This window comes from Arachis stenosperma, chromosome 7 (assembly GCF_014773155.1).
Source record: "Arachis stenosperma cultivar V10309 chromosome 7, arast.V10309.gnm1.PFL2, whole genome shotgun sequence".
NCBI classification, from domain to species: Eukaryota; Viridiplantae; Streptophyta; class Magnoliopsida; order Fabales; family Fabaceae; genus Arachis; species Arachis stenosperma.
The window spans coordinates 86,616,891-86,642,219 of NC_080383.1; the positions used below are offsets into that span (position 1 = coordinate 86,616,891).

Here is a 25,329-nt window from a genome sequence, read left to right on the forward strand (position 1 = left end):
ACGACTTTTTCAAAGAGATCGAGACTCAGAAAGCACGATCTCATGGAAAGGTCCAAGTTCAAGCAGGGGCACTGTTCATAGCTTGGGCTGAGCTATACAGTCCGGGTTGGACGAAGAACAAAATGACCGACCACTTGTAAGGTTGGATCGTCACCGACCTCTTCCCAAAGAGCTTGACCAAATCACCATAGAGGCCCAAAACAGGCCCAAAGCAGAAGGACACAGCCCACCTAAAGATGGTTGGCCAAAGGATAGGTGATCTCACCCTCAAAAAGATAAGATAAGATAACAAACTTATCTCAAAGAAGGTCAGCCTACACTACTATAAATACACTGGAGCACGCAGGTATAACTCATACTCCAATTCTACAAAAAACCTGCTTAAAACCCGTGCTGACTTAAGCTTCGGAGTTTCTTACAGGTACCACCCCCCTCCGGTGATCAAGGACCCGCAGCACCTCCAGCTCCAACAAGTCAGATACAATAGCTCCGATCACACCAGAAGATCTCGTCCGAGATCGACCTCATTATTTCAGGTAACCCTTGGAACACTTATGATCTTGTATCTTTATCTTGTGTATCTTATCCTTTGCGCTTTCAGTTGATCGTGTGAATGCTTCGCGCTTTTATATCTCTGTTTTGAGCTTTATTTCTTCATCGAGCTTCTAGTATTATTATTTCCTTCTATATATATTATCATACAAGCTTTAGAACTGTCGTTGTACTTTGTTATCTTTTTCTTTCTGGCATGAGGTAAGGCTTAGGGTAATAGGGTGTTATACTTTGGGTTCACGTTTTCTTTTTAACGTTCTCAGTTAGTGGTGCTTAGAGCCTTTGGCTTCTCTTTTATGGAGGTTATTTGCACTTGGCTTTGAATTTAAATGTTCTATCTCAAGATTTTCTTGACACAGAAACACCACATGCACTTAACTAGGAAAACAACTCTTTGAGATTTGATTCCTTTATACCTTCCTAACCATTGGTGCTCAGAGCCTTGGGCCTTGCTTTTTGTTTTTTCTTTTGTCTTTTCTTTTCTTGTTACTTCTTGATTTTATTGACTTTTGAAAACCTCCATAATACTTCTCTAAATTTCATTCCATGTCTTAGAGCTTCCCATGCAATTTTTCACAAACATGTAACCTCATGACATACTCACATTATCAGAACCTTCACTTTTCTTAATCTTACTTACCCCAAATTTTAAAAAATTTCTTCAACTTTTTTCATTCAAAAATTCTTTGTTCCATGCTTAAGATGTTGGGTGCAAGAAATTTCAAAAGTAAGGTGGGATGAAATATGAATGAATCATAATTATTAACTAAGAACAAAAACAGATGCAAGATATAAGAAATAAAAGCTCAAGGATAGAGTTACTTCCCTCTTCATCATCTTCTAGGCTATGTAGAGCATAGCCTCCCACACCAAACTTAGAATGGTTGCTTGTCCTCAAGCAACAAAGAAAAATAGTGGTGATAAAATATGAATAATCATGATTATCTAGTGAAAACAAATAAATGGTGCAAAATCTTATTCAAATAAAACAAACGAAATTAAAAATAAAAAAATTAAAGACAAACTAAAAGGTTATCGACGGTTGGGTTGCCTTCCAACAAGCACTCTTTTAACGTCATTAGCTTGATAGTTAATGCTTGTAAGGTGGAGGATGATCATGGTGCTTCAACTTCTCTCCTCTCACTGTGAATCTTATCCCATTGTCTTCATCTATGAGTTCAACATGTTCAAGGGATAGAATCATGTGTACTGTATATGGCTTCAAGGAATGGGGAATTAACATTACTTTCTTCCCTTGAGAGAAATCTTTTGTTGGGATCTTCTTGTTTCTCCACCCTCTGGGTACATTCTTGAGAACTTTTTTTTCTTCATTTGGTGATACACTCCCAATACCAAACTTAGGTTTGATATCAGGAGATTTTGGAGGCTTAGATCACTTGATTTATCCTTCATGCAATTCTCCTTCTCACTTGAATGATGCATGGTTTTGAAAACATTAAAGACTAATGTTCATCATGCACTCTCAACATGAATTCACCCTTTTAAACATCAATGAAGGCTCTCCTAGTGGCTAGGAATCGTCTCTCTAGAATAATAGAGGCATTCACATCCTCTTCCATGTCAAGAATCACAAAATCTGCTGGGAGAAAAAACTTTTCCACTTTGACCAAGGTGTTCTCAACTATTCCATGTGCATATTTGAGTGATTTGTCTGCTATTTGTAGAGCTATTCTTATTGGTTGCTCCTCTTTAATTTGTAACTTTTCATCACAGACAAGGGTATTAGATTGATACTTGCTCTAAAGTCACACAAAGCTTTTTCAAAGAGTGTATTTCTAATGGTGCATGGAATTTAGAAACTCCCTGGATCTTGCATTTTTCTTGGCAAATTTCTTTGAATAATTGCACTATATTCCTTGGTCATCATTATGTTTCATCTCCCTTTAAAGTCCTCTTCTAGGATAGCAACTCCTTCATGAATTTATCATAAAGAGGCATTTGTTCCGAAGCTTCGTGCTTGGTTTTATCCTTTTGCATAGAGAACCTGGTTAAGAACTTTCTGGCCAGGTCGTCGAAATTGGTTATCGATCTGGGTGGTAGGTTGTCGAACCACTTCATGGCCGCATCCGTTAAAGTAGTCGGGAAGGCCTTACATTGGGTGGCATCGGAAGCATCAGCCAGGTACATCCTACTTTTGAAGTTGATGAGGTAGTGTCTTGGGTCAGTTGTCCCGTCATAGAGATTCATATCGGGTGTTTTAAAATTCTTGGAAACCTTTGCCCTCATGATCTCTTCTATGAATAGATCTTCTCTGCCTAAGGGGCTTTATTCCCGATCCGACATGTTAGTCTGGTTTCGAAGGTCAGCTTCTAGCTTCCGGAGGTTTTCTTCTGGCTCCCTATGTCGTCTTGCTTCTCTCTGTAGCTCTTGTTCTGCTTCCCTCAGCCTCATGTTTGAGCTGTTCTAGTTGATTTTCCTGGCCATGAACTAGGTCCAGGATCTCGGTTGTATGAGGGGTTTCTCACCTTCAGGATGGTGAATTTTGGAATGGACCCTCCAGGGACGTGAATTTTCTAATGGCCCTTCTTCAAGGGGTTCACGCGTTTGATGTGGTAGAGGCAATATTTGTCTTCCAGTTGGGGCTCAGCTTCAGATTCAGAAGTCGTGTGGATGTCTTCATGTTAATAGTCCGTCATTATTAGAAGGTGAATTCCAGGTCCCTGACAATGGTGTCAATGTTCCGAGGGTTACTTGAAACGTTGATTTGGGCCTGAACGTGAGGTCCAGGTCCCTTAGTACGGCAGCGTCCGATTTGTTGGTGCCGAGGTACCGCCTGTCCGAGTCCCTCGTAAGGAAGTGGGGTGGTACTTGCAAGAGACTCTAATGCTTAAATTAGCAAGGGCTTTAGGTAGGTTTTTAGTAGAGTAGAACGTGAATATACTTGAGGGGTATCAGTGTATTTATAGTAGGATCGATAACCATCTTTGTTGGAGTAGTTCTATCTTTATTAATGGATAACTGTTCCCTTTATCTTAGAATTCTGTTAAGATCTCCCTTCTAGATGTAGTGGAGGGATATCTGGAGGCAGTTACTTATTTGGGTAAGTAGAGCTGAACCCCTTTGTCGGTGTCCGACCTCTTTAAAAAGGTCGGACATGGGGTTGAGGCCTCCTTTCAAGGTTTGGACATTTTTTTTATTGGGCCTGACGTTATGTTTTGGACCAGAGTATAAACAGATATCATTAACTATGCTTTTTGTCTTTAATGTTTACCTTCTATATTTTATTGTTCAATAATCAATATGGTTAAATATGTGTCATAGGATTGAGTGGATCTAACTTAAAATAATAAAAAAAACTTTAAGAAATAAATGTTGACCTATCTTATAGGCTTGCCTTGACCTTACTAGAAATGAATATTTTCAAAAATTAATTTATCATTAAAAGTAATGAAAGAAAAGAAGGTTTGTTCAAAAAGAAATTCAGAGAATATATGAATAAGTAGGATTGGCAAGCGGGGAAGTCTGTCCCACCCCGTCAGAAGTCTGTTTTTTGGCATGCTAGCCTACCCTGCCCCGTCTAATGAGGTGGTCCAGAATCCCACCCCGCTCCGCCTAACTGCGTGCTGGCGGGCTAAGCCCGCCAAAGCTTCTCTTTGTTTTTTTTTTTACTATTAACTACTAAATAATATATATAATTTCACAACTATATTAATAAATTTATAATTTCTAAAAACATAAAAAAATTATATTTTTTATATTCACAAACATTAAAGTTTTTGTAATTATAAATATCTAATAAACATAATTATAAATCATGTTTTCATCCAAAACATAATTATAAATATTGTCTCCAAAGCAAAATAAACATAATTCAAAATATAATTATAAATATTGTCTCCAAAGCAACATAAACATAATCCAAAACACTCAATTTTTATCTTCATACTCTTGTAAGTTGAGTTGGGAGAAGTTGGATTTTAGCAAAAAAATTGCAAAAATAACACCTTGCCAAAAAAAAAATTAAGCCCGACGGAGAAGCCTGCCCCGCCCCGCCAAATCCTGTGGTTTAAGCGGTGCAAGTTAGGCGGACTTTTGTTCTTTAGCAATTCCAATTTTCCAGCCCGATCCACATTTTTTAGCGGGTTACACGAACTGGTCTGGCGAATTTAGACCTATTTGCTACTTTTATAGACAAGATAATGTTAACCAAAGAAAAAAGAAGCACCAAAAACAAAGCCGTGGTGGTAAATTAAATAATAAAATATTACAAACAAGTTGTTAGATTAGTAATAACCAATTTAGTCTCCCAAAAATAAATCACGTTACAAAGCACATTTACTGGAAGAAAAAAAATATCAAATATATTATTTGACCTACTTTTAAAATTATAAGAGTAATTTATTTCACAATTTCTTTTACAAAATTAAAAATCATTAAAAAATATTTTGGATAGATTGATTGCATTAAAAATTTTAGATGAAGTTTATGGTGTTTTTAGTTTTGGTGACACCATACAAATATTATTAAAATTAAAATTATATTTTTTATATTTTAATAATATTTTTATTTTTTAAATTAAAAAATATCATTAAATAATAAAAAATTTACTTTAATTTTAACAATATTTTTTAAGGCATCATAATTACTTTACTCAACATAACATAGATACAAATTATACAATAGCATGCCCAAAAACTTTATAAAAAACTTTGTAAGTCATAACAGCATACAACTTCAAGATTCTGGTACCAAATGCAAAAGTATATCCATGTCTATATCTTTACAAAACACAATATTAACATAAAGAACAACCGAATGACAAGCACGGTTTCTAGTAGAATGCATCTTCAAGGAACCAACCAAAGCATTTAAAGAGGAGCTCTTCCATAAAATAAAACCATACTCTGCGCCAATAAGGATTGATCCAAAGAATCGTCACAAATGTTAACAGCACTGTGACAAAGGATGCAACAAAACTCCAACGGAAAGAAGTGAAATCAATTACAGAATCGTCATTGTCTCCTCCACTAGGCAGATTTGGAGGTGGTGGAAGAAGTGTTGCATTGCCTCTGTTACTATTACCCCACTTGAGATATTGATTTCCTCTATAACTACTCTCATCAAAAGTACCAAATTGTCCTTGGTTAGGTGCTTTACCTGATAGATTGTTGTAGCACACATTGAAGACTGATAAATAGTGCAAGTCCTCTAACTGTAGAGGAATTTCACCACTCAAACTGTTATTTGAAAGATCCATACTCTCAATGCTTTGTAGATTGTGGAAGCTTGTTGGAATTGGACCTTCCAAATGGTTGTGGGATAAATTGAGTGCATGAAGGCCACTCAGTTCTCCTATTTGGTGCGGAATTTCTCCTGTCAATTGATTAGATGACAAATCCAAAACTGTCATGATTTCAAGCAACTCTGTATTGTACGAAAGGGATAAACCTTTTATTATGAGTTGTAACAACGGATTGAAAAGAAGACCAAACAACAGTGATTGTTTCCCTGAAGCAAACGTAGTACTATTGAAGCAAGAAGGTACTGAGCCAGTGAAATTATTTTGGGAAAGGTCTAATATCTGCAAATATTTTAACTGACATATTTGATTAGGAATGTGGCCTTGCAACTGATTACCTCCCAACAAAAGAAACATCAAACTTTGAAGGCCGCCCACACTCTCCGGAATAGTTCCTACAAATTTGTTGTTGCTGAGATCAATAGCCATCCTCATTGTTCCATTTAATAACGCTTCGGGTATTGTGCCCGTAAGACTATTTCCTTGCAAGTTAATGAGTCCTGCAGATGGCATGTTCAAGCAAGAAGGCAGTGCACCTGAGAAGTTATTGTAAGACAAGTCTAAAGCCAGAAGCCTAATCAGTACACACATCTCTTCTGTTATTTGGCCTTCAAAATTATTCCTTGATGCTGTTATTCTTGTTAGGTTGGGACTTCTAACAAAGCTTGGGAATGTTCCGTTGAAATTGTTATTGTCCACTAGCAATGATTGTAGAGAGATGCATCCTTTAAAAAAGTGTTTGGGAACATTCCCAGAAAAATTATTGTATGACAAATCCAAGTCAATCAAGGTTGACATCTCTCCAATTGATGAAGGAATAGAGCCATCAAATCTGTTGCTTGAAACATCCAAGTAGTCTAAAAATGGGAAGAAGAACCCTATGTTGGTGGGAAGCTCACCTTCAATCAAGTTGTTTGATATGTCCAATGTGTATAATTGGTTCATCTGTTGACTTTGATTAACAGGTAGCTCAAAAGATCCAACAAATGAGTTCTTTGATAAAAACACATATTTCAATCTTGGTTTGTTCATGAAGAACCAATTGGGAAACGTACCAGCCAAATTGGCTTCTGATAGATCAACTCGTCTCAAGGCATTTTGAGATGAAAGGAAAGAAGGAAAGGTTCTTGTAGGTAGGTTTAATTTACAAGAGAAAATCTCTAAGTCTTCCAATTGAAATGATGCATTCCAAGGTCTGTTTTCAGTTTGAACCTGAAATGTTTTAGAACTCATATCTCCTATTTGTAAAACCTTAAGCTTTGATTGATTAGCCAAAATGTTCAGTGAAAATAAACCCTCAAAATTGTTGAAACAAAGAGAAAGATGCTCCAATGATGAAAGTCTAGCAAGCAAAGGTTCTGGAATGTTCCCGCTCAAAGAGTTATGTGAGAGATCAAGAGTTTGAAGCGATGTCAAATTTCCCAGAGAAAAAGGTCCTGCCACATAAATAGTGAATTAATTTGAATTAATTAATATCTATTAATCCAATAATTTAAGAAAATTAGAATAAACTAATGAAGTGAGTTTATTCATATAATAAACGAAATATACTAAAAACAAGAATAATGCTAGAAAATTAATATTGTAACAGATAATTTCAGTTAATATTATAGTAAATTATCAAATAAGTCTAATATAAAATTCGCTAAAAATAAATATTTGTTAAGTTTAGATTTTATATATTTTTTAAATTAAATTTTAAATAATTTATTTTTAAGAGTTTTGAATATTTATTTTCTTATGTTGTATATTAATTATAATATGAACTGTGTATTAATGTTAGTTCCTAATACTTTCTCAAAGAAATATTGAATCATCATGTTTTTTCCATTTTTAATTAATTAATAAGCACAACAAAGCAATTCAGGTGGATACCTTGAGTTGTCAGGCTGCCGCTAAGATTATTGAAACTCAAGTCCAATGACTCCAAGTTGCATAAAACTGATAGTTCTGAACAAAAAATACACATTAGATTTATCTGCTAAAATATTTAAACAAAATTAACAGCCATCCTTTATGTTAAATTCATACCTTTGCTAGGAAAGAGTCCACCAATTTTGTTATGTGCAAGAATTAATTTCCTTAGGGATATTAGACTATACAAGAACTCCATTATATTCTCCTTGAAGTTATTGGAACTGAAATCTAATGTCTCCAACCTCTTTAATGTTGACTTGCTTCCATTATCTTCAACATAGTTCCCGGAATATATCAGATTCGTGAACATATAACACAACAAAAGTACGAAGTATATCGTATATTTCTTTTAATAATTAAAAAAACTCAGTTTCATTAAACGTATTATCTACATAATTTTCTTTTCTAAACTAGGCATAAGTTATTTTAGGCTCAACAAATTTTCACTTGAAACTTCTTTTCAAATATAACTTTTATGACAACCCTAAAACGGGTGCACAGCAGATTTGGTATCATCATATTTTGGAAAAAAAAAAATCAGTTTTTATATCCATTGCCATTCGTATAAAATATATATTCAAATACAATATAAAAATGATTTTTTTTATGTCTCTAGAAGACGTATTTTGCATAAATATAGATGATGGGTATATTTTTAAATAATATAAAAATGATTTTTTTTATTAATTTAAAAATACAAATCGGAGGCAACTCTTTTTGGGAGGTATAAAAAACTGAGACTCCAATTTATGAAATGATAAACTCAAATTGGGAGGGTTGCAAATTGGAACCTCCGAAATGAGATTTTTTTATTTTTTTTAAGGTTGAAAAATTAGCGGATGAGTTTTGAAGTTTTAAAAAATAAAATTAAAAATAAAAAAATTTAATATCGATCTTCTTCTAATTTATACCTCTCTAAATCGAATAGTTCAATTTATTTTTAGCTATTTTTTAAATTTCATACCCCAAGATAACACACAATAAGCTAATAACAACCTATAACACTAACATTTTTTCAATATATAAATTAAAAAGTGTTTTCATTCGGATAAAATATATATCCAGATACAAAATAAATATATATATCTGCACCATAATATATATATATATATATATATATATATATATATATATATATATATAATATGGAAAAGTATTAGTGTATATACCTCTCTCCCAAATGAAGCCATCAAAACAATTAGCAGACAGACTAAGATATCTCAGATACTTGAAAGATAAGAATAAAGACCCATTTAAGCTACTAGAATTTGTATTATCAAGGCATCCACCCCAACTTTGACCGGAGTTTCTATTTACAGATTCCAGAGAGAGATGGGTGACGTGGCCAGAGAAGGGATCACAAGTTACACGCTCCCATTCACAACAGTTACTCTTTGGACTATCGTTCACCCAAGAAGGTAACAAAGCATCATTGGAATAGGAAGCCTTGAAATCAAGCAGAGACCTCTTCTCTTCCGTAAAGCACCCATTATTCCTACAGAGTAATTGAATCAATACTATTCCTTCCATCAAAATCACCCATGGCTTCTTCCAAGGACCCTCCATATCTGGATCTGTGGTAACTCTCACGGCCTCTTGGTATTAGTGTCTGTGTGTGTGCGGTTTTTTTTTTTTTTTTGAAAGATGGTATGGAAGATTTAAACAAAAAATATGGAATTCGAACACGAGATCCCTGTAAGCTGCTGCTTATTCAATAGCGCTCAGTGTTACATAAAATTATGTTGCAAGATTTTGTGTTCTATCAAATGTAACAACTGCGCTTGATTTTTTATTGATAGTCAAATTATAGTGACTCAGTCATTAGCCGGCTACACATGATTCTGGGTCAAGTCAATTTGTTAAAGTCTTCAAGTCAACACTATTTGATCGTTTCTCTTTCTGGCTCATTTTGATTGGGTTATCTATTCTCATAAGTGATAACAACTTATTTAGCAGAGAATGCTTCGGCAGATCTATTTTAATTTTGGATGAAGTTGTTGAGTTGACTGCTTCATAGACTCTTGAGTCTTCAGTCAATTAGCCGTATTAAAAAAGTTAAAAGGTTATAAAAAAAATATTAAGTAATTAATATTTTTATATAAATAACATTAATTAATTATTTCTTCATTTTTTATTACTAAAAATATTGGTCATTTAACAATTTTTTATTTTCTTTATTTGGTTTCCTTTAAAGTTGGAGCTCTCAATGCTAATTTCCATATTTTGATTTTGGGTAACATATAGAATTAGAATTAGAATTCTTAGAATTACTTTTTTATGGAAATGAAATCAAACTATAATGACTTTTTACTTTTTATTTTATTACTCGTATAATATGAATTATTAATTCTCTAGTTAGTTAAGACTTAAGCCTTAGCTTTTAAGTATTTTCTTGCCAACTAAGAGTTCGCCTAGTATCATAGGCTACTAATCCCCCCTTCTCCATGACTCCCTCTTTGATTCCTACTGTCACACACAGATATATATATATAATTTGAATTAGTGCAATTCGAATTACAAATTTATAGTAATTCGAATCACACTTATTCGAATTACACACACGCACTTTAACACTAATTTGAATCAAGCTGATTCGAATTACACACACATTACCACACTAATTCGAATAGGTTAGGTTCGAACTAGTGAATTTTTGTGCCTATAGTAATTCGAAATAGGTTATTTCGAATTACTCCATGTTTTGCTTATATAAGGAGTTCAAACTAACTTCATTCGAACTACTATTCTAAATCCATACCCTACCAAATTCCAAAGAAAACGACCCAAAATGACTCCAACAAAGGCTTGAGCAGAATATTTAGCCAATGGAGGATAATCCGGACAGACTTTATCGTTTGGATGGAGTAGCCCATATAGATGGTGTCATCAACGAAGAGGTTAGTGAGAACTTGTTCTTTTAAAATAGGAGCGAATAACTTATTTTTTTATATATTTTTTGTTAGTGTTTTTGATAGTGACTGATGTTAGTGACATTGTTAGTGAATGATTTTAGGGGTTTAATTAGTAGTTTTGATAGTGGATGATGTTAGTGGTTTTGTTAGGGATTTTGTTAGTGATTTAGGGGGTGAATGATGTTAGTGGTTTAGGCATTGGGTTTGTTAGTGAATGATGTTAACGGTTTTGTAAGTGGTTTTGTTAGCGGTTTTGTTAGTGATTTTGTTAGCGGTTTTGTTAGCTGTTTTGTTTAGTGGTTTTGTTAGTAGTTTTGTTGGTGGTTTTGTTAGTGAATGATTAAAGTTGTTTTTTATTTTCTGGTACATTATCTTTGCAGCCCAGCGATGCATCTCGAGCATGCGACGGCAGCAGGGTATGCGTCTAGACGAGAGGTACATTTCGTACTTGCAGATAGCCGAGTTATACCATCTTGCGAGACTGAACGAGAGATGGTTCAGAATGGATGAGCCCTTGGTCAGTGCGTTTGTTGAGCGCTGGCGTCCGGAGACGCACATTTCATATGCCATTCGGGGAGTGTACTATTATATTGCAGGATGTGGCGTACCAGTTAGGACTGCCGATCGATGGACGTTATGTTAGTGGTTGCCTGATAGATTTCCAGACGTACATCCAAGATGGTCGGCCAGCTTGGATGTGGTTCCAGGAGTTACTTGGTGTGTTACCGCCTGCGAACCAAATCCAAAAGTTTGCATTGAACTACAGCTGGTTCCAAGAGACCTTCGGAGAGCTCCCTGAGGGTTCCCCATGAACCCCCTCCTGTCTCATGGCATCCAAGTCCAAAGATGAAAAGTGCAGAGGATACTGCTATGTCCCAGAGCTAGAACTACTGCCAGCCCCAACTGGATTACCCGCTGCAATGTCATCGCCATTGTCATCAGCAATGAGGTCTGGCTCCACATCATCATCGTCATCATCATCTAGCAATGCATCACCCATACCAGTCGGTGTTCTACACTGTAAAGAAGTCGACACCCTATCTACGATACCAATTTCTCCGCCACCACTGCAGTTGAGATCAACGGCGAAGGACGGGGAGGCGACATGCTCGTCCCGAGGTGCATTCACAGGCACACATGAAGATACACCAACAGGTCTCAAGCTAGAGCTGGCTACCGTGCCTATAGTGTGGGTGTTCCGGTTCGAACCCCCCGAGCTAGATACCACATCAACCAACTTTACCAACAGCTCAGGTGTCCTGACCTCAGAAAATTGCCGACGACAATGGAAGAGGACCTACAAATCCTCATCACTCCCTATGATGAAACAATCGTACTTCACGTCATCTCGCAGCACTGAGATCGGAATGCGATATAATAACTTCTTTACCCGCTTCACGCCTTGCAGCCCAAATTTCTGTATTATATAATTCACGAAGTCATCGAATGTCATCGTAGGTCTCATAAAAATACTCAGAAAATCCTTATCGGTGAATTTCACACCAGATCGTATTTTTTTCTTAATTGACCCTCTGTAATGCACCAACACTACAAAACTCTCATCACTAGCCATTTTGTCACTCTAATGAAAGAAATTCACGTTCTCACCATACTTATACACGTCTGCCCCTTCATAATTTGAATCAGATGAATTCAAACTACCTAATGAATTGCTCACCATATAATTCAAATAAGAGTTATTCGAACTACTCTATATAATTCGAATCATATCTCTTCGAACTAGCTATGAATGCATACATTCATAGTTCAAATTAAGTAGTTTCGAATTATACCCTCTATATAATTCGAACAACTCTGATTCGAATTACTCACGTTTGATGTTCGAGTTGGGTTGATTCGAATTACATATAGGCATGCTTTGGTTGATTCATGTCTCGTTTTTTCTTTTGGCTGAATTGTGAAAATTTTGTATCTAATGGGCTTATATGCGCATTTTGCCCAAATAGAGTAAACGGTAAAAAATGTGCTTTCTTTTTTTAAGCATTAGACTTAGAGAGATATTATCCTCCAAAATGATTCATCATGTATATTGTACAGAACTATGAAGATTAGAGGTGCACATGCTCTAGATTGGCCCGAACACTCGAGTTGGATCCGAATATTTTGGAACTATTTTGATGTGATTTTATCAGATTTAAAATTGGATATACATTTTAAAAATAGACTCTATCATTATTTGAGGTCAGATTTAGGTCAAGGCGAATTCAACTTTTTCGAAATTCATGTGTACTCTAAAAAGACTAAAAAATGTATATATGTTTTAAATTAATTTTAATATATATTATGTTATATTGATTATAAACTTATTATTTTGTTTGTAATCACATTTGTTGAATTAAGAAATAGATCAAAGAAGCATAAAATTAAAATTTATGAACAAATTTAAATTCAAGTATGACTATCAACTTTTCGGTAATAAGGATATTTTTTCTTTTTTATAAATAAGTATATCATAATTTTTTACATAAAATTTATCAAGACTCGGATTTTATCTGATTTAGACCCAATTTTAATGTGCTCCGAAAGTAATGTAATTTTATTGAGTCTAAGATTGAGTAAAAATCTCAAAAATAGATATGGTCATTATTTAGAGTCAAATCTGAATAAAGGCAAATCCGTCTTTACTCAATCCATGTACATTCCTAGTGAAAATGCTGCAATTTAATTTTTTAAATTTATTAAAATAATAAAACGGTGACACAATTTTCTACTCTCATAATTTGAAATAAAAATGAAAAACAAAACGGTGATTGTATTTTCTAATTTTAACAATTTAAAATAAAATAAAAAACAAAATGGCAATTCCTTTTAGTATTGTTAAATTTAAAAAAAAATGAGTGAAATGGTCAAAAACAGTTTCTTTCAAGTTAGAGTAAATTACCGAAATGATCGAAAGTTCGTCTCAATGAATCCTAAAAGATGTTAATTAAAGACAAATAAGTGCTCAAAAAATTTAAAAATACAAGAAAAAGAATTAGATATTAAATATATATTATAAAAATAATTTTAAAGATTAATTTTTGATGTAAATTTTTGTAATCATTATTAAAAAAATAAGATATTTTTATTTTTTAAAATATTTTAATAATTTTTTGTCAACTGAATTTAATTAAAAAAAATTATTGTGAATAACCACATTTTTAAAAAAATAAAAAAATATTTAGAGATCAAATTTTATTCTAAAATTTTTTGTGTACTTTATAAATATTTATTCTAAAGTCGCCACAAAAATTTAGATCTAATAAATAAGCCATTTACTAAATTAAATATAAAAGCACTACAAGAAACACCGTTAAAATTAACAGCCAAATTGATGGCTAGGTTATCGATAATATTAAAAATCGACAAAAGTTGTTGTTATTAAACTTGTCAATTTTTCAAAATTCTAATAAAATCGATAGCTTAACAAGCCGTTGATAATAATTCAATAAAATCGACAATCTTTCCGTCTATAGTATGAGTATGAGAATTTTACCTACTTAATAAAATTGACAAAATAACCGTTGATTTAATTATAAAAATCTTACAAGTTTGTTGTCTATATTTTGTGTTCTTTTGTCTATTTTAAATTTAAAAAGCGACAACGCTACCGTCGATTTTAATAGCCATATTATTTAATTATTTTTTATTTAAAAAATAGTAGACAAATACAAATAAATTTTTAAATATAGAAATAAAATTTATATAAAATATTAGATAACAAGACAAATAAGCTTCCGCCGGACATGGGTACTACGTGCTGCAGAGCCTGCCAGGCGCAAACTTGTGTGCACCATTCGCTTGTGTTGTTTTAGTTCCTTGGGCCACGCTTCTTGGGCTACACTTCATGGGCCACATTTCGATTTTCTGTATGCTTTCTTGGTGAAAAAGCATTGATTTTTGTCGTTTTTTTAGCCTAAAATTTCTGAAAACATAAAAATACTATCCCTAAGATAAATAAGTAATTTATATCAAATTCTATGAGAAAATATAAGTAACTTGATTAAAACTTAAGAAAAATAAATGAACAATAACCTTAAAAGTTGTTTAAGATGATGTGTCATCAATCGTTCGGTGTTGGACATGTGCAAATTGGTACTTGCATCATGGATGTGATTAATGATTGGGTCCTATCACAATAGGTATTAGTAGATTTGATGTATTAGTGAAAGTGGTCGGACGCGAGGGAGGCAATGTTGAATGCGGGCCTATTGTGAACGCTATAGCGAAGGTATAGGAAGTGAGTGTATGGTGGCAGATGCAGGGAATAAAAGAACAATAATTCTGGTGTGCTACAGGGATCATGCAGCTGAAGTGGCGGTGGAGGTGTCAAGGGAGGATGGAGAAGATAAGGGTAGTTTGGTAAATCCCTAGCTAATTTTGAATGAATGAAATTATAACCATTCAAAACAGAATCTCAACAAATTGGCATGTATTATTTCAGGTTATGAAGGTATTAAAAGGGGAGCTAATTTTGTTGGATATGAGATTGTAAGTTATGAGGATGAATCTGAAAAAACTGTTGCATGTGAATATAGAAGGTTGAAAAGAGGGGGTATAAGGAAAAAAAAGTAAGACCATGTGTGTGAATTGTGCTAGTCCCAATGAATTACAAAAAAGGTGAAAGAATGTCATTGGGCTAAATGCTTTAACGAATCAGACTGTCCTTGATGGAGCGGATTCTGGAGCTGGGTCAGACCCAAAACGTCCGGGTTGGGGTACGAAAAATTTGGGTATAGGGTTGTTGGGAAAAAAAATTGCGGTGACTTCAGAGGCGTGTGCAAGACCAGGGGATGGTGCAGCTGTTCTAATTCATAGTGAATGAGGCCTTCTCAATGGTGAAGGGCGGGGAAACAAGAATTCTGGCGGCGGTGCAATGAGCCAGGATGCATGATCTACTTTGTCATTTTCACCAATGGATCACGGCCATGACGGGATTCGAGAGGTGGAGCACCATCTCGTGAGTCTATCAATGGAGATGAGGGAAGGAACACCGATAAGCCATGACAGTGAGAAGGAGACTAACAATGATGTTGGGATTGAGGATGCGAATGAAGTGAATGATGATAAAGGGGCTGATTATGAGATGGGCTATGGATCAGGTTTTGGAAAACGGGTATGGATCAATGATGTAGAAGTGATTGGTGAAGGAATAATCGAGTTGAAGGGGATGGGGGTAGCAATTTTGCATGGTGAAGATATTGGAGAATAGGGTATAGCTAAGTAATGGTGAATCAGACACAAATGCCATGAGTCTGAACCAAAGATAATTAGAGTTTTGAGTTGAAAGAACAAATAATTGAAAATAAGAAAACATGGGAACTGGTAGTAAAATTTGGTGCAATACTTTACAGTGAAGAAGATGATATCATGACTATTCTTCAATCACAGAATGAAGAGATTGCTCATAAGAGGATATTGGCTAAAGATTGAAAAAGAGAAAATAAGACGACGCAAACCCAATAATTCTGAAAAAGTAAGTGAAAATTTTTATCATGATATTTAGTTCTTGGAATGTTATGGGATTAAGGGGTGATAAAAAATTGAGCATGGTAAAAGACCTTAAGAAAAAACATAAGTTAAATATGCTAGCTTTGATAGAGACTAGAGACGAATAGTGTCGAAGTTTGACATAGTACGAATTTGGGAGAGCGATATTGCGGGATGGGAGTATGTAGGGTCTGAAGGTGCATTGGGTGGTTTTTGTTAATTTGTGATGAAATAATGTTCAAAATGAGTAATTTCTATAAAAGGGAGAGATGGTTGTGTGTTGAAGAGGTCTCATTAAAAAATAATCAATTATGCATTTTGTTTGGTGTATGGCACACATACAAGAGGTGAGAAACTTCTTATGTGAGAGAAACTGAGCTATATAGCTGGGTTATGCCAGGTTCCATTCTGTTTCATGGGCGATTTCAATGAGATTATACAGGTGAAAGAGAGAAAAAGGTGTTGATAGCTTAACAACGTCTGCTAGAAATTTTGAAAATTGGATACAAGATATGTAGCTGATGAACTTACCAATATATGATCGCAAATTTACATGGTTCAGGGGCCGATCATACAATCGTATTTGATAGAGTTCTAGTTAGTTTGGAATTGGTTGAAGAGTTTTCAGAGATTCTATTAAAAGGTGGATCAAGGGGGTTATCAGATCATTATCCAATAATTGTGGAAGATACAAAGTGAAAAAGTGGACCAACACCATTCTGGAGCCTAGACTCTTGGTTTACACATGAGGGCTTTCTAAGGATGGTAGAGGAGGAATGGATAGGTTTAGGAAATGTATAGTTCAGTGATAAACTAAAGGCTCTGACAGTTTTGTTGAAGAGATGGCATAAGGATAAATTTAGCGACGTGGATAAGAAAATTAATATGTTTGAGGAAGGGATAAAGAATTTAGATGATATAGTAAGTAATAGAGTGTATGATGGAACAGTGGAGGTAAGGAGAAAGGCGTTAGTGAGATGCTGTGAGAAATGGTATGAGAAAAAAGAAATACACTAGAAACAGATGTCATGATCTTAACATGCGAACGAAATAGACAAAAACATGGACAAAAGCACTAGATACTTTCATAGCATAGCTTCAGCGAGAAGGAGAAACAATAGAATTGATGCTTGGTTGATTAATGGTAGGTTGGTAAGGAATCAAGCCAGAATAAAGATTGCTATTCAAGAGTTTTATAAGGACTTATATCATCAGGAAAGGTCTATCACGGTGGGTTTCAGAGATGGGTTAGTGAAACAAATAGATGAAGATGAATCAAAAGCTTTGGAAGTATTGCCATCAGTTGAAGAGATCAGAGAAAGGGTATGAGAGTGTGAATCATCTAAGGCATCAGAAAGTGATGGGTATAACATGAAATTCATTAAGAAATGCTGGGAAGAGATTGGTTTGGAATTTACGGATGCCGTGATAGGTTTCTTTTAGACAGCTAGGTTACCTTCTGATGCAAATATTACATAAATGGCGCTAGTACCAAAGTTTTTTGGAGCTAAGGAGATCAAAAAACTTCAATTGATTATTATGACTGGATGTGCGTACAAGGTGATTTCGAAGGTATTGGTTAGGAGAATGAGGTCAGTGATGTTAGGACTTGTAAGGGAGACCTAGAATGCATTTGTTAAGGGTCGGAAAATACATAATCGGGAACTTATTGCTTATGAAAGGGTGCATTAGCTTAAACTGAGAAAAAAGAAAGCATAAATTATCAAGTTAGATTTTAAAAAGGCATATGATAGGGTCAAGTGAAGTTTTGTAAACGTAGTTTTGCAAAAGATTGGCTTTAGTCAGAGATGGACGGAGTGGGTTATGGAGTGTGTTGGTACTGCTTTTATGTCTATTTTGATTCGCCATTTAAACCATTCAAAATGGAAAACTGCCTGAGACAAGGAGATCCACTATCTCCATTCTTGTTCGTATTAGTTGTTGATGTATTGCATAGAATGGTGGAAAAGGCGGTTAGAAACAGACGGACATCCCCATTGCTAGTTGGAAAGGATGATATAGAGTTGTCCCATCTTCAGTTTGTAGATGACACTATATTATTTGTCCACCTAAGGAGTAGACTATAAGGAACTACAAGAGGTTATTACGAAGCTTTGAACTAATGTTGAGGCTAAGCATTAACTTTGACAAATCCAGTTTGATCCTAATTAATTGTGAATAGCAGTGGGTTCAGAGTACGTGTAGCTTATTTAGTTGTAAAGAATCTACTCTTCCAGTTAAATACCTTGGAATCCCCCTAGGAGTTAATCCCTGATTGGTGAAGACGTGGAAGTCAATAGTAAACAAAGTGGAAGAAAAGCTCAATTTATGAAAAGCTAAAGTGCTCGATAAAATAGACAAGTTGGTTCTCATCAAATTACCGTTAAATAGCTTGCCGACATACTACTTAAGTCTGTATACGATGCTAAAGGCAGTTACAGATAAGTTGATATCATTAAAGAGGAGGTTCATGTGGTGTAAGGAAGATGGCAAGAATGGCATGGCGATGGTAAGGCGTGTGGGAAGTAGTGCAGGCTCTAAAAAAGTTAGGTAGTCTGTGGTGGGGGCTGCGGTGGTCCACAATACAACACTTCTATTTAAGTGGTGGTGGCAGTTTTCAAAGAAAAAGTGTCTGTTATGGAAAAAGGTGGTATGCTCCTATAATAATATGAATCCCAATGTGATGTTATCCAATCAGTCAATACCTACAAGAGGGAGTTTGTAGAAGGATATATGTCAAGTATAGATTAAGGAGCAATATATGATAGATAAGATAATTACGGGGCTGTCTATGGAGGTAGGTGATGGCAGAATGACTCATTTTTGGGAGGATGTCTAGTTACAAAGTGGTTTGTCGAGAGATCAGTTTTTGAGACTCTTCTCAATTTCAAACTAAAAAGGGTACGTCATAGGGAATTGTGGGTTTTGGGATAGGGTAGAGTGGATTTGGAACTTTCAATGGAGGCGAGAGTTATTCCAATAGGAGTTGGATTTAGTGAATTAGTTACATGATAAGTTGAGACCAGTTACACTAGCATATGACAGAGAGAATAGAGTTGTGTGAAAATTTGATAAGCAAGGTGCTTTTCCTATTAATTCATTTGTGCAGGTATTGTAAGCAAAAACAGCTCCTAAAGAAGTCACAAGCTATAACATCACTAGAACTATTTGGAGAGGATTAGTTCTACCATAAGAGAACACTACAACATAAACACTGACTAACGTCGGAATTACTGGCAGATTTATCAAATAAATCCTCTGGTAATTAGTTTACTGTCAAATTGAATTGAACGGTATTAACGGTGCCAAAAAAATTTTACCGGCGGATTATTTCGTCCGACGGTAATTACTGATGGATTTTGAGTTAGATTTTTCAATTAATACGACAAAAATAAGCGGTTGAATACCGTCGGATTTTTCCGACAGTAAATTTGGGCCATATTATGTTTTGTGGTGCGCAATGACCGGCGGATTCCCACAGTAATTGTTTTTTTTTTCTTTTTTTTCTTTTCTTTTTTGCCCAATTAGCGCACAATTAGTAGTCAAATTAAAATTTTTGTTTATAAAATTAGGACACAAATCTAAAATTACCAGGAATCAACTTGTGATTTTATTAAATATCAATTGTCTGAATATAATAAAAAGTCAAAGAAGTAAAATACAATGAAATAGGCATAAAATAAATTAAATCCCTAAATACTACAGATCCCAGTAATCGTCGTCGTCGTCTTCACCCTGCTGAGGCAGCGGGGTAAGTGCTAATGTCGATGCCCCAGCAGTAGTGTGCCGCTGGTATCAGCATCATCGCTGCCTCTAGCGCACATTTACTCGTTGTACACTTCTATCTACTCTCGCAAACGCTCTAGCCATTCCAGCTTCTGCATTTGCTCCGAGCTGATGGCAATCGTTTCTCCCATGCGTGCAAGAAGTTTGTTGTACCTCTGCTCAGACTGCTGAGCTTGTTGGTGATAAAACTCCTGTGTGAGCTTCTGCACCTCTTCCCTCAAGTTGACAACTTTCTCAGGATCGGTAAGGCTGGTGGCAGAGGCAGAGGTAGATTAAGCCGCCAATGCAAAGGTGCGAAGGTCACTGGTGAAGAACAATCCCAACCCTAAGATGCGATTCTTATAGGGCTCAGAGGTGGTCTCGTGCCAAACCTTATCAGGATCTACCACTAAGGCATCAGAGTCAGGGTCATCCAATCTCTGCGTATAGTCCTTCTGTGTAACACACGTTGTGATTAGGATGAAAATTAATTAAATTTAAACCGAATAAATTTCAAAGTTAGAATTAATTGAAACTCACATAATGAACTGCAAATTGCTCATCAGAAAATCTCTCCTTGTTGGCCTTCAACATATGGGTAAACTTGAAGGTCTCTGCTAATGTTGCCTCACGATCCAACGACTTAGACTACATATATTGAAACCAACTAATAAAATAAATCAAGAAACAATTAATTCAAGTAATAATTAACAAAGATTAGCAAATAAACTACATACCAGCCTACTATTTATCTTTATGAAGGTCGCCGACCCACCGGTATACTTCGACGATCTCGGCGAAGCCCTATTAATTCTGTTCGACAGACGGCGACACTTGAACTCCTCATCGGTACTAAAATGGACATCTATTTTCTTTTCAAGACCTGAACAGATAGAAGCCAAATTGTGAGATCGTCGTGCCCCTAATGAACGTCCTGCATCATCTGCTTAAGTTGCCTAACTATTCAGTGGTCGTAGATCTTCCTAATCAATTTATCATATTCTTGATCCCATATAAATTTCTCCTTTACACAGTAATTTGACAATATTATTTAGTCGAAATAAAATACAGTTAATTTAACAACATTGGGTTCTTACTGCCCACTTCTGAAACCATTACTCTCTAGTCTCAGAAGGGATCTTCGTGTAACTTGGCCATGGGTTGTCGTACATGGACTTAATCATATTGGAGATATTCTGTGTGCATGCATTATTGTTGTTTGGTGGAAAACTATTAATGAAAAACTTAAGATTAGCAAACACATAAGAAATACATAAAACTTAACAAATTCAAAATAGATTTTGGATAAAAGACATTAAAATAGTATGTACTCATGCTTGTATGCTATCAGATCAAATCCTCATCAGTATGATGAGTGTTGGTAGAGGGTCATCTGAGTGGGATGCATTAGAGGAATCACCCACTACTGGTTCTGTCACTGGAGCTGTAGAGGGCGGAGGGGGCGTAGCAGGAGTCACGTAGTTTGGGTTTGGGACCATGATAACTGCTAGTCTGCTGGACCCGCATGTGACGTCACAAGGGTCGACGCAGTCATTGGGGTAGAGAGCGAGGACTGAGCAGTCCTTGGGAATCTGATGAAAGCCTTTCCTCTACCACAACCACGAGACCCAATCGTTCTACCTCTACTACCTGTCTTCAAGTCTGTAATGAGAATATATTATTAACACGAATAAGCATATATACAATACAAATCCTTCAATATTTATATTATTTCAATAAAATTTTGACATAACCTCCCTTAAAATTGGACATATATCCACCTTTACGATGTTCACAAGTCTCACCAACCTCAATCCACAACATCAGTCAAAACTCAATTAAACTCACAACATTTCTAATAGAATATATTAACTTGTTTATACATTAAAAAGACAATATTTTTGTTTGAATTATGCTCAGAAATTTCAGCAAATATTTGTTATACATGTTCATCCAATTATCATGAGATTTATTTTGCAATAATAACTTCATAATATATTACTTCATATTTATTTATAATAGTTTCATGATTTCTATGCATTCATATAAATTAACATAATGAATACTCAATTAGAACTAATCTTTTACGTTCTCATTAATTCATAGAAGTTATTACATTGCATAAATTGCTAGATACAAGTACTAGCACATACAACATATGATGATTTAGGTACAATGTATAATTAGTACACAATTTATATAATATTAATTTTATATCTTCAAATATTATAAGCAAATAAATGAAACTTAATAGCTGAAATAATATTTGATATAGTCACGTAGAAAATGCCAATTATTAATTATTTAGGCTTTAACAAGAAAATTTATCTTCAATGACCTAAACCCACCTAATGCTAAACATCAAGTCTCCACCCTACTTTTATGTGGGATATTATGTATTGGTGCCATGAGTAAAAAGTTTACCTCTATAAAAGATGATAATATTTTAGACTCATCTAATTAATTACCTGAAAGTATTAGGTCATTGGTATTGAAAATCAAATAAACTAAATGGATAACATGAGGATATTAAGTATATTTTGTTATAAAATGCTCCACTAAAAAATAAGGGATTAGTTATAAGAAGAATTTCCTTTCAATTTTATGGAAAGACTTATTTAGGACCATAATGATATTGATGATATATTTTGATTTTGAGTTACTGTAGATAGATATAAGAAATTATTTCTCAATAACAATGTTGATGAGACAATTGTTATGCAGAATTTTTTTGTGCCACAAGATACAAATAAATATATGGGCTGCAAGTGGAGAAAAGCACAGATAGGTCTCTGACTTTTTGTCCTGCAGACATTTTTGTTCCTGACCATTGAAAAATACTTTTAAGTCCCTGACCTTCACAAAATTTGGACGGATCAGTCCTCGGAGTCATCGATAGAATATCCAGGGCCTATTCCTTTCTTACTTTTTTTATGCCAATGTTGGTGACTGGAGATAACTCTCTTCAATTATTCCTGGGATGGGAGGGAGTAGGCTTGGCTTGAAGGCCCTTATGTTTTTGGCGAGAGAGGGACCTCCGTCAAGGACTGATCCGTCTAAATTTTGTAAAGGTCAAGGACTTAAAAGTATTTTTCAATGGTCAGGGATGAAAATATTCGCGGTACAAAAGGTCAAGGACCTATTTGTACTTTTCTATAAGAGAAAAGGACAAATAGGTCCCTGACCTTTTGTCCTGCGGATATTTTTATCCCTGACCATTGAAAAATACTTTTAAGTCCCTGACCTTCACAAAATTTGGACGTATCAGTCCTTGACGGAGGCATTTGGACGGATCAGTCCCTAACAGAGGCATTTGGACGGAGGGACTGATCCGTCCAAATTTTGTGAAGGTCAGGGACTTAAAAGTATTTTTCAATGGTCAGGGATGAAAATGTTCGCGGTACAAAAGGTCAGGGACCTATTTGTGCTTTTCTCAAAAAATTTTATCATTAGTATTTCATAATTCATCAAATTTTGAGATAAATATAGTTGACGATTGTATATCAATTCAGTAGGAGTAAATATATTTTTACTATTCTTGTATTTTAGTGGCATGCAGAATTGTAAATAAGGTTATATATAATCAATTCTAAGGGAAACAAGTATAGTCTCATTAGGTGCCTCAAAAGTTTAAAAGTGCATAATTTTTTTTATATGTTCAGAAGTAGTTTGATGGATACTGAATCTATGCATTTACAGTTATTGTGAACATTGTTGGTATCTTTGGCAGAAATTTAAGTAAGGTAAGAATGCATCACTAAACAGTATAGTAAAAAAATTGTTATAAAAAATATTATAATGTCACATATATAAAGTAAGAAAATAAAGTGTGAGATCATTTGGTATTTTATTGATTCTAAATTTATTAAATGTCCAGGTAATTTTTATCCACTGCAAGTATATTGATATGCTCATTGAAAGAGTTCTTTAAAAAAGTATTGAGAAGACACTTGTTACTCCTTCCGTTAAAGCACTTGAATATAAAATACTTTTTAAAGACATTCAATTAGATAACTACAAATACTTGTCACAAATGATGGATATATATTTAAAAGACCACTTGAATTAATTTGTAATAATATATTAGTAGTCTCCTATTTTAAATTGTTAAAGGTGTTTAGGTATCTTATGAGTAAGTTAGCACACACTCCACAAATATATACATATTTGGTTAGTACAAAACAAACATCTAATGTCTTTCATACGGGTCTATTTATATGGGTGTCATACATTTTATGATATTGTTTCACTGGGAGTGTGCATCTTGATGATCATGTAATTTAGTCAAATTTATTAATATAAATATTTCTGCAGAAATAAAGTATTTAATTTTATTTTCATTCTAACTCATGATCTCTTAAAGTTTATTAAAGTTGGACCAGTTAAAAATAGACATGCATGAGATTATTTTCGCATGTAATTTCTGAAATTTTTCATCCAAATTAAATTTGATCTATGCCATTGAGTATATTAATATAGTGATTATCGTAGTTTCATCACGGCACGGTAACTTCATCATTGATATATCAGATAGACCACAATAAGAAATTAGAATGTTATGAGTGGTCAACATGGTAAAATCATTTGGGAAAAAATTAAAACAAAGTAAACACAACATTTAGAGTGCTCAACAACAGACATGAAGAGCCTTATTCATGTTTTGTCATGTAATTTTACTTATTGTTCGTCCGAAAAAGCCCTATCTTGTCACTAGAAATAGGACTTTTTCGGACGAATTTTGAGACGAAATTAAAATAAATTTTGAACAAACCTAGAGACAAATTTTTTGTTTCAAACAAAATTGGGACGAATTTGTTTTGTCCCAAAAAGCCTTGTTGCGCTAATTTACATTTTGTCTGAAATTTCGTTCGAAATTTTTTTCAGACGATTTTGTGATAGATTTCGAATAGGCATTTATCTGCTAGATTTCTAACTATAATGATGTATTTTACACGAATTTTAGACAGATTAGCCAATATAAAGACACGTATTTCAGACAAATTTCAAACATAAAAATATTTCTTTTTAGACAAATTTCAAACAAAAAATATACTTTATTTCAGACAAATTTCTAACATTAGTCAAATATAACAAATTTTTTTCAAACAAATTCTAGATAAATCAAATATTTCTTTTCAATTAAATTTCAGACAAATTTAATTTAAAAGAATTTACGTATTTGAAACAAATTTCATACAAAACAAAACTATTTTCGCACAAATTTTCTACAAATTTAATATAATATTTCAAACAATTTTCATACAAAATAATTTTCTATTTAATATATAAATATTTTAGAAAATAAATGGTATTCAATTTGCTTTTTATATTAAGACCATCATAATCATTTTTCTTCATATTACATCATCGAAATTATAAATACATAATAAAGTCATGAAAAAGCCAATTACCATAAAAGAGTTTAAAAAATAT

At 34.2% G+C, this 25,329-nt stretch overlaps 2 protein-coding genes across 2 annotated transcripts; one reads left to right on the forward strand and one right to left on the reverse strand.

The window, feature by feature from the left end:
* Positions 1 to 5,200: 5,200 nt before the first annotated feature.
* On the reverse strand, positions 5,201 to 9,547 carry LOC130940451 (receptor-like protein 15). Its single transcript, XM_057868579.1, has 4 exons — positions 8,899 to 9,547; positions 7,844 to 7,999; positions 7,688 to 7,762; positions 5,201 to 7,248 (listed from the first exon to the last, which is right to left on the reverse strand). Exons 1-4 carry the CDS (start codon positions 9,293 to 9,295, stop codon positions 5,345 to 5,347), a joined length of 2,532 nt encoding a protein of 843 aa, XP_057724562.1. The 5' UTR covers positions 9,296 to 9,547; the 3' UTR covers positions 5,201 to 5,344.
* An 883-nt stretch (positions 9,548 to 10,430) lies between these two features.
* LOC130940050 (uncharacterized) lies at positions 10,431 to 15,466 on the forward strand. The gene is made up of 4 exons (XM_057868099.1): positions 10,431 to 10,626; positions 11,022 to 12,060; positions 14,784 to 14,872; positions 15,302 to 15,466. Exons 2-4 carry the CDS (start codon positions 11,469 to 11,471, stop codon positions 15,464 to 15,466), a joined length of 846 nt encoding a protein of 281 aa, XP_057724082.1. The 5' UTR covers positions 10,431 to 10,626; positions 11,022 to 11,468.
* The last annotated feature ends 9,863 nt before the right edge of the window (positions 15,467 to 25,329 follow it).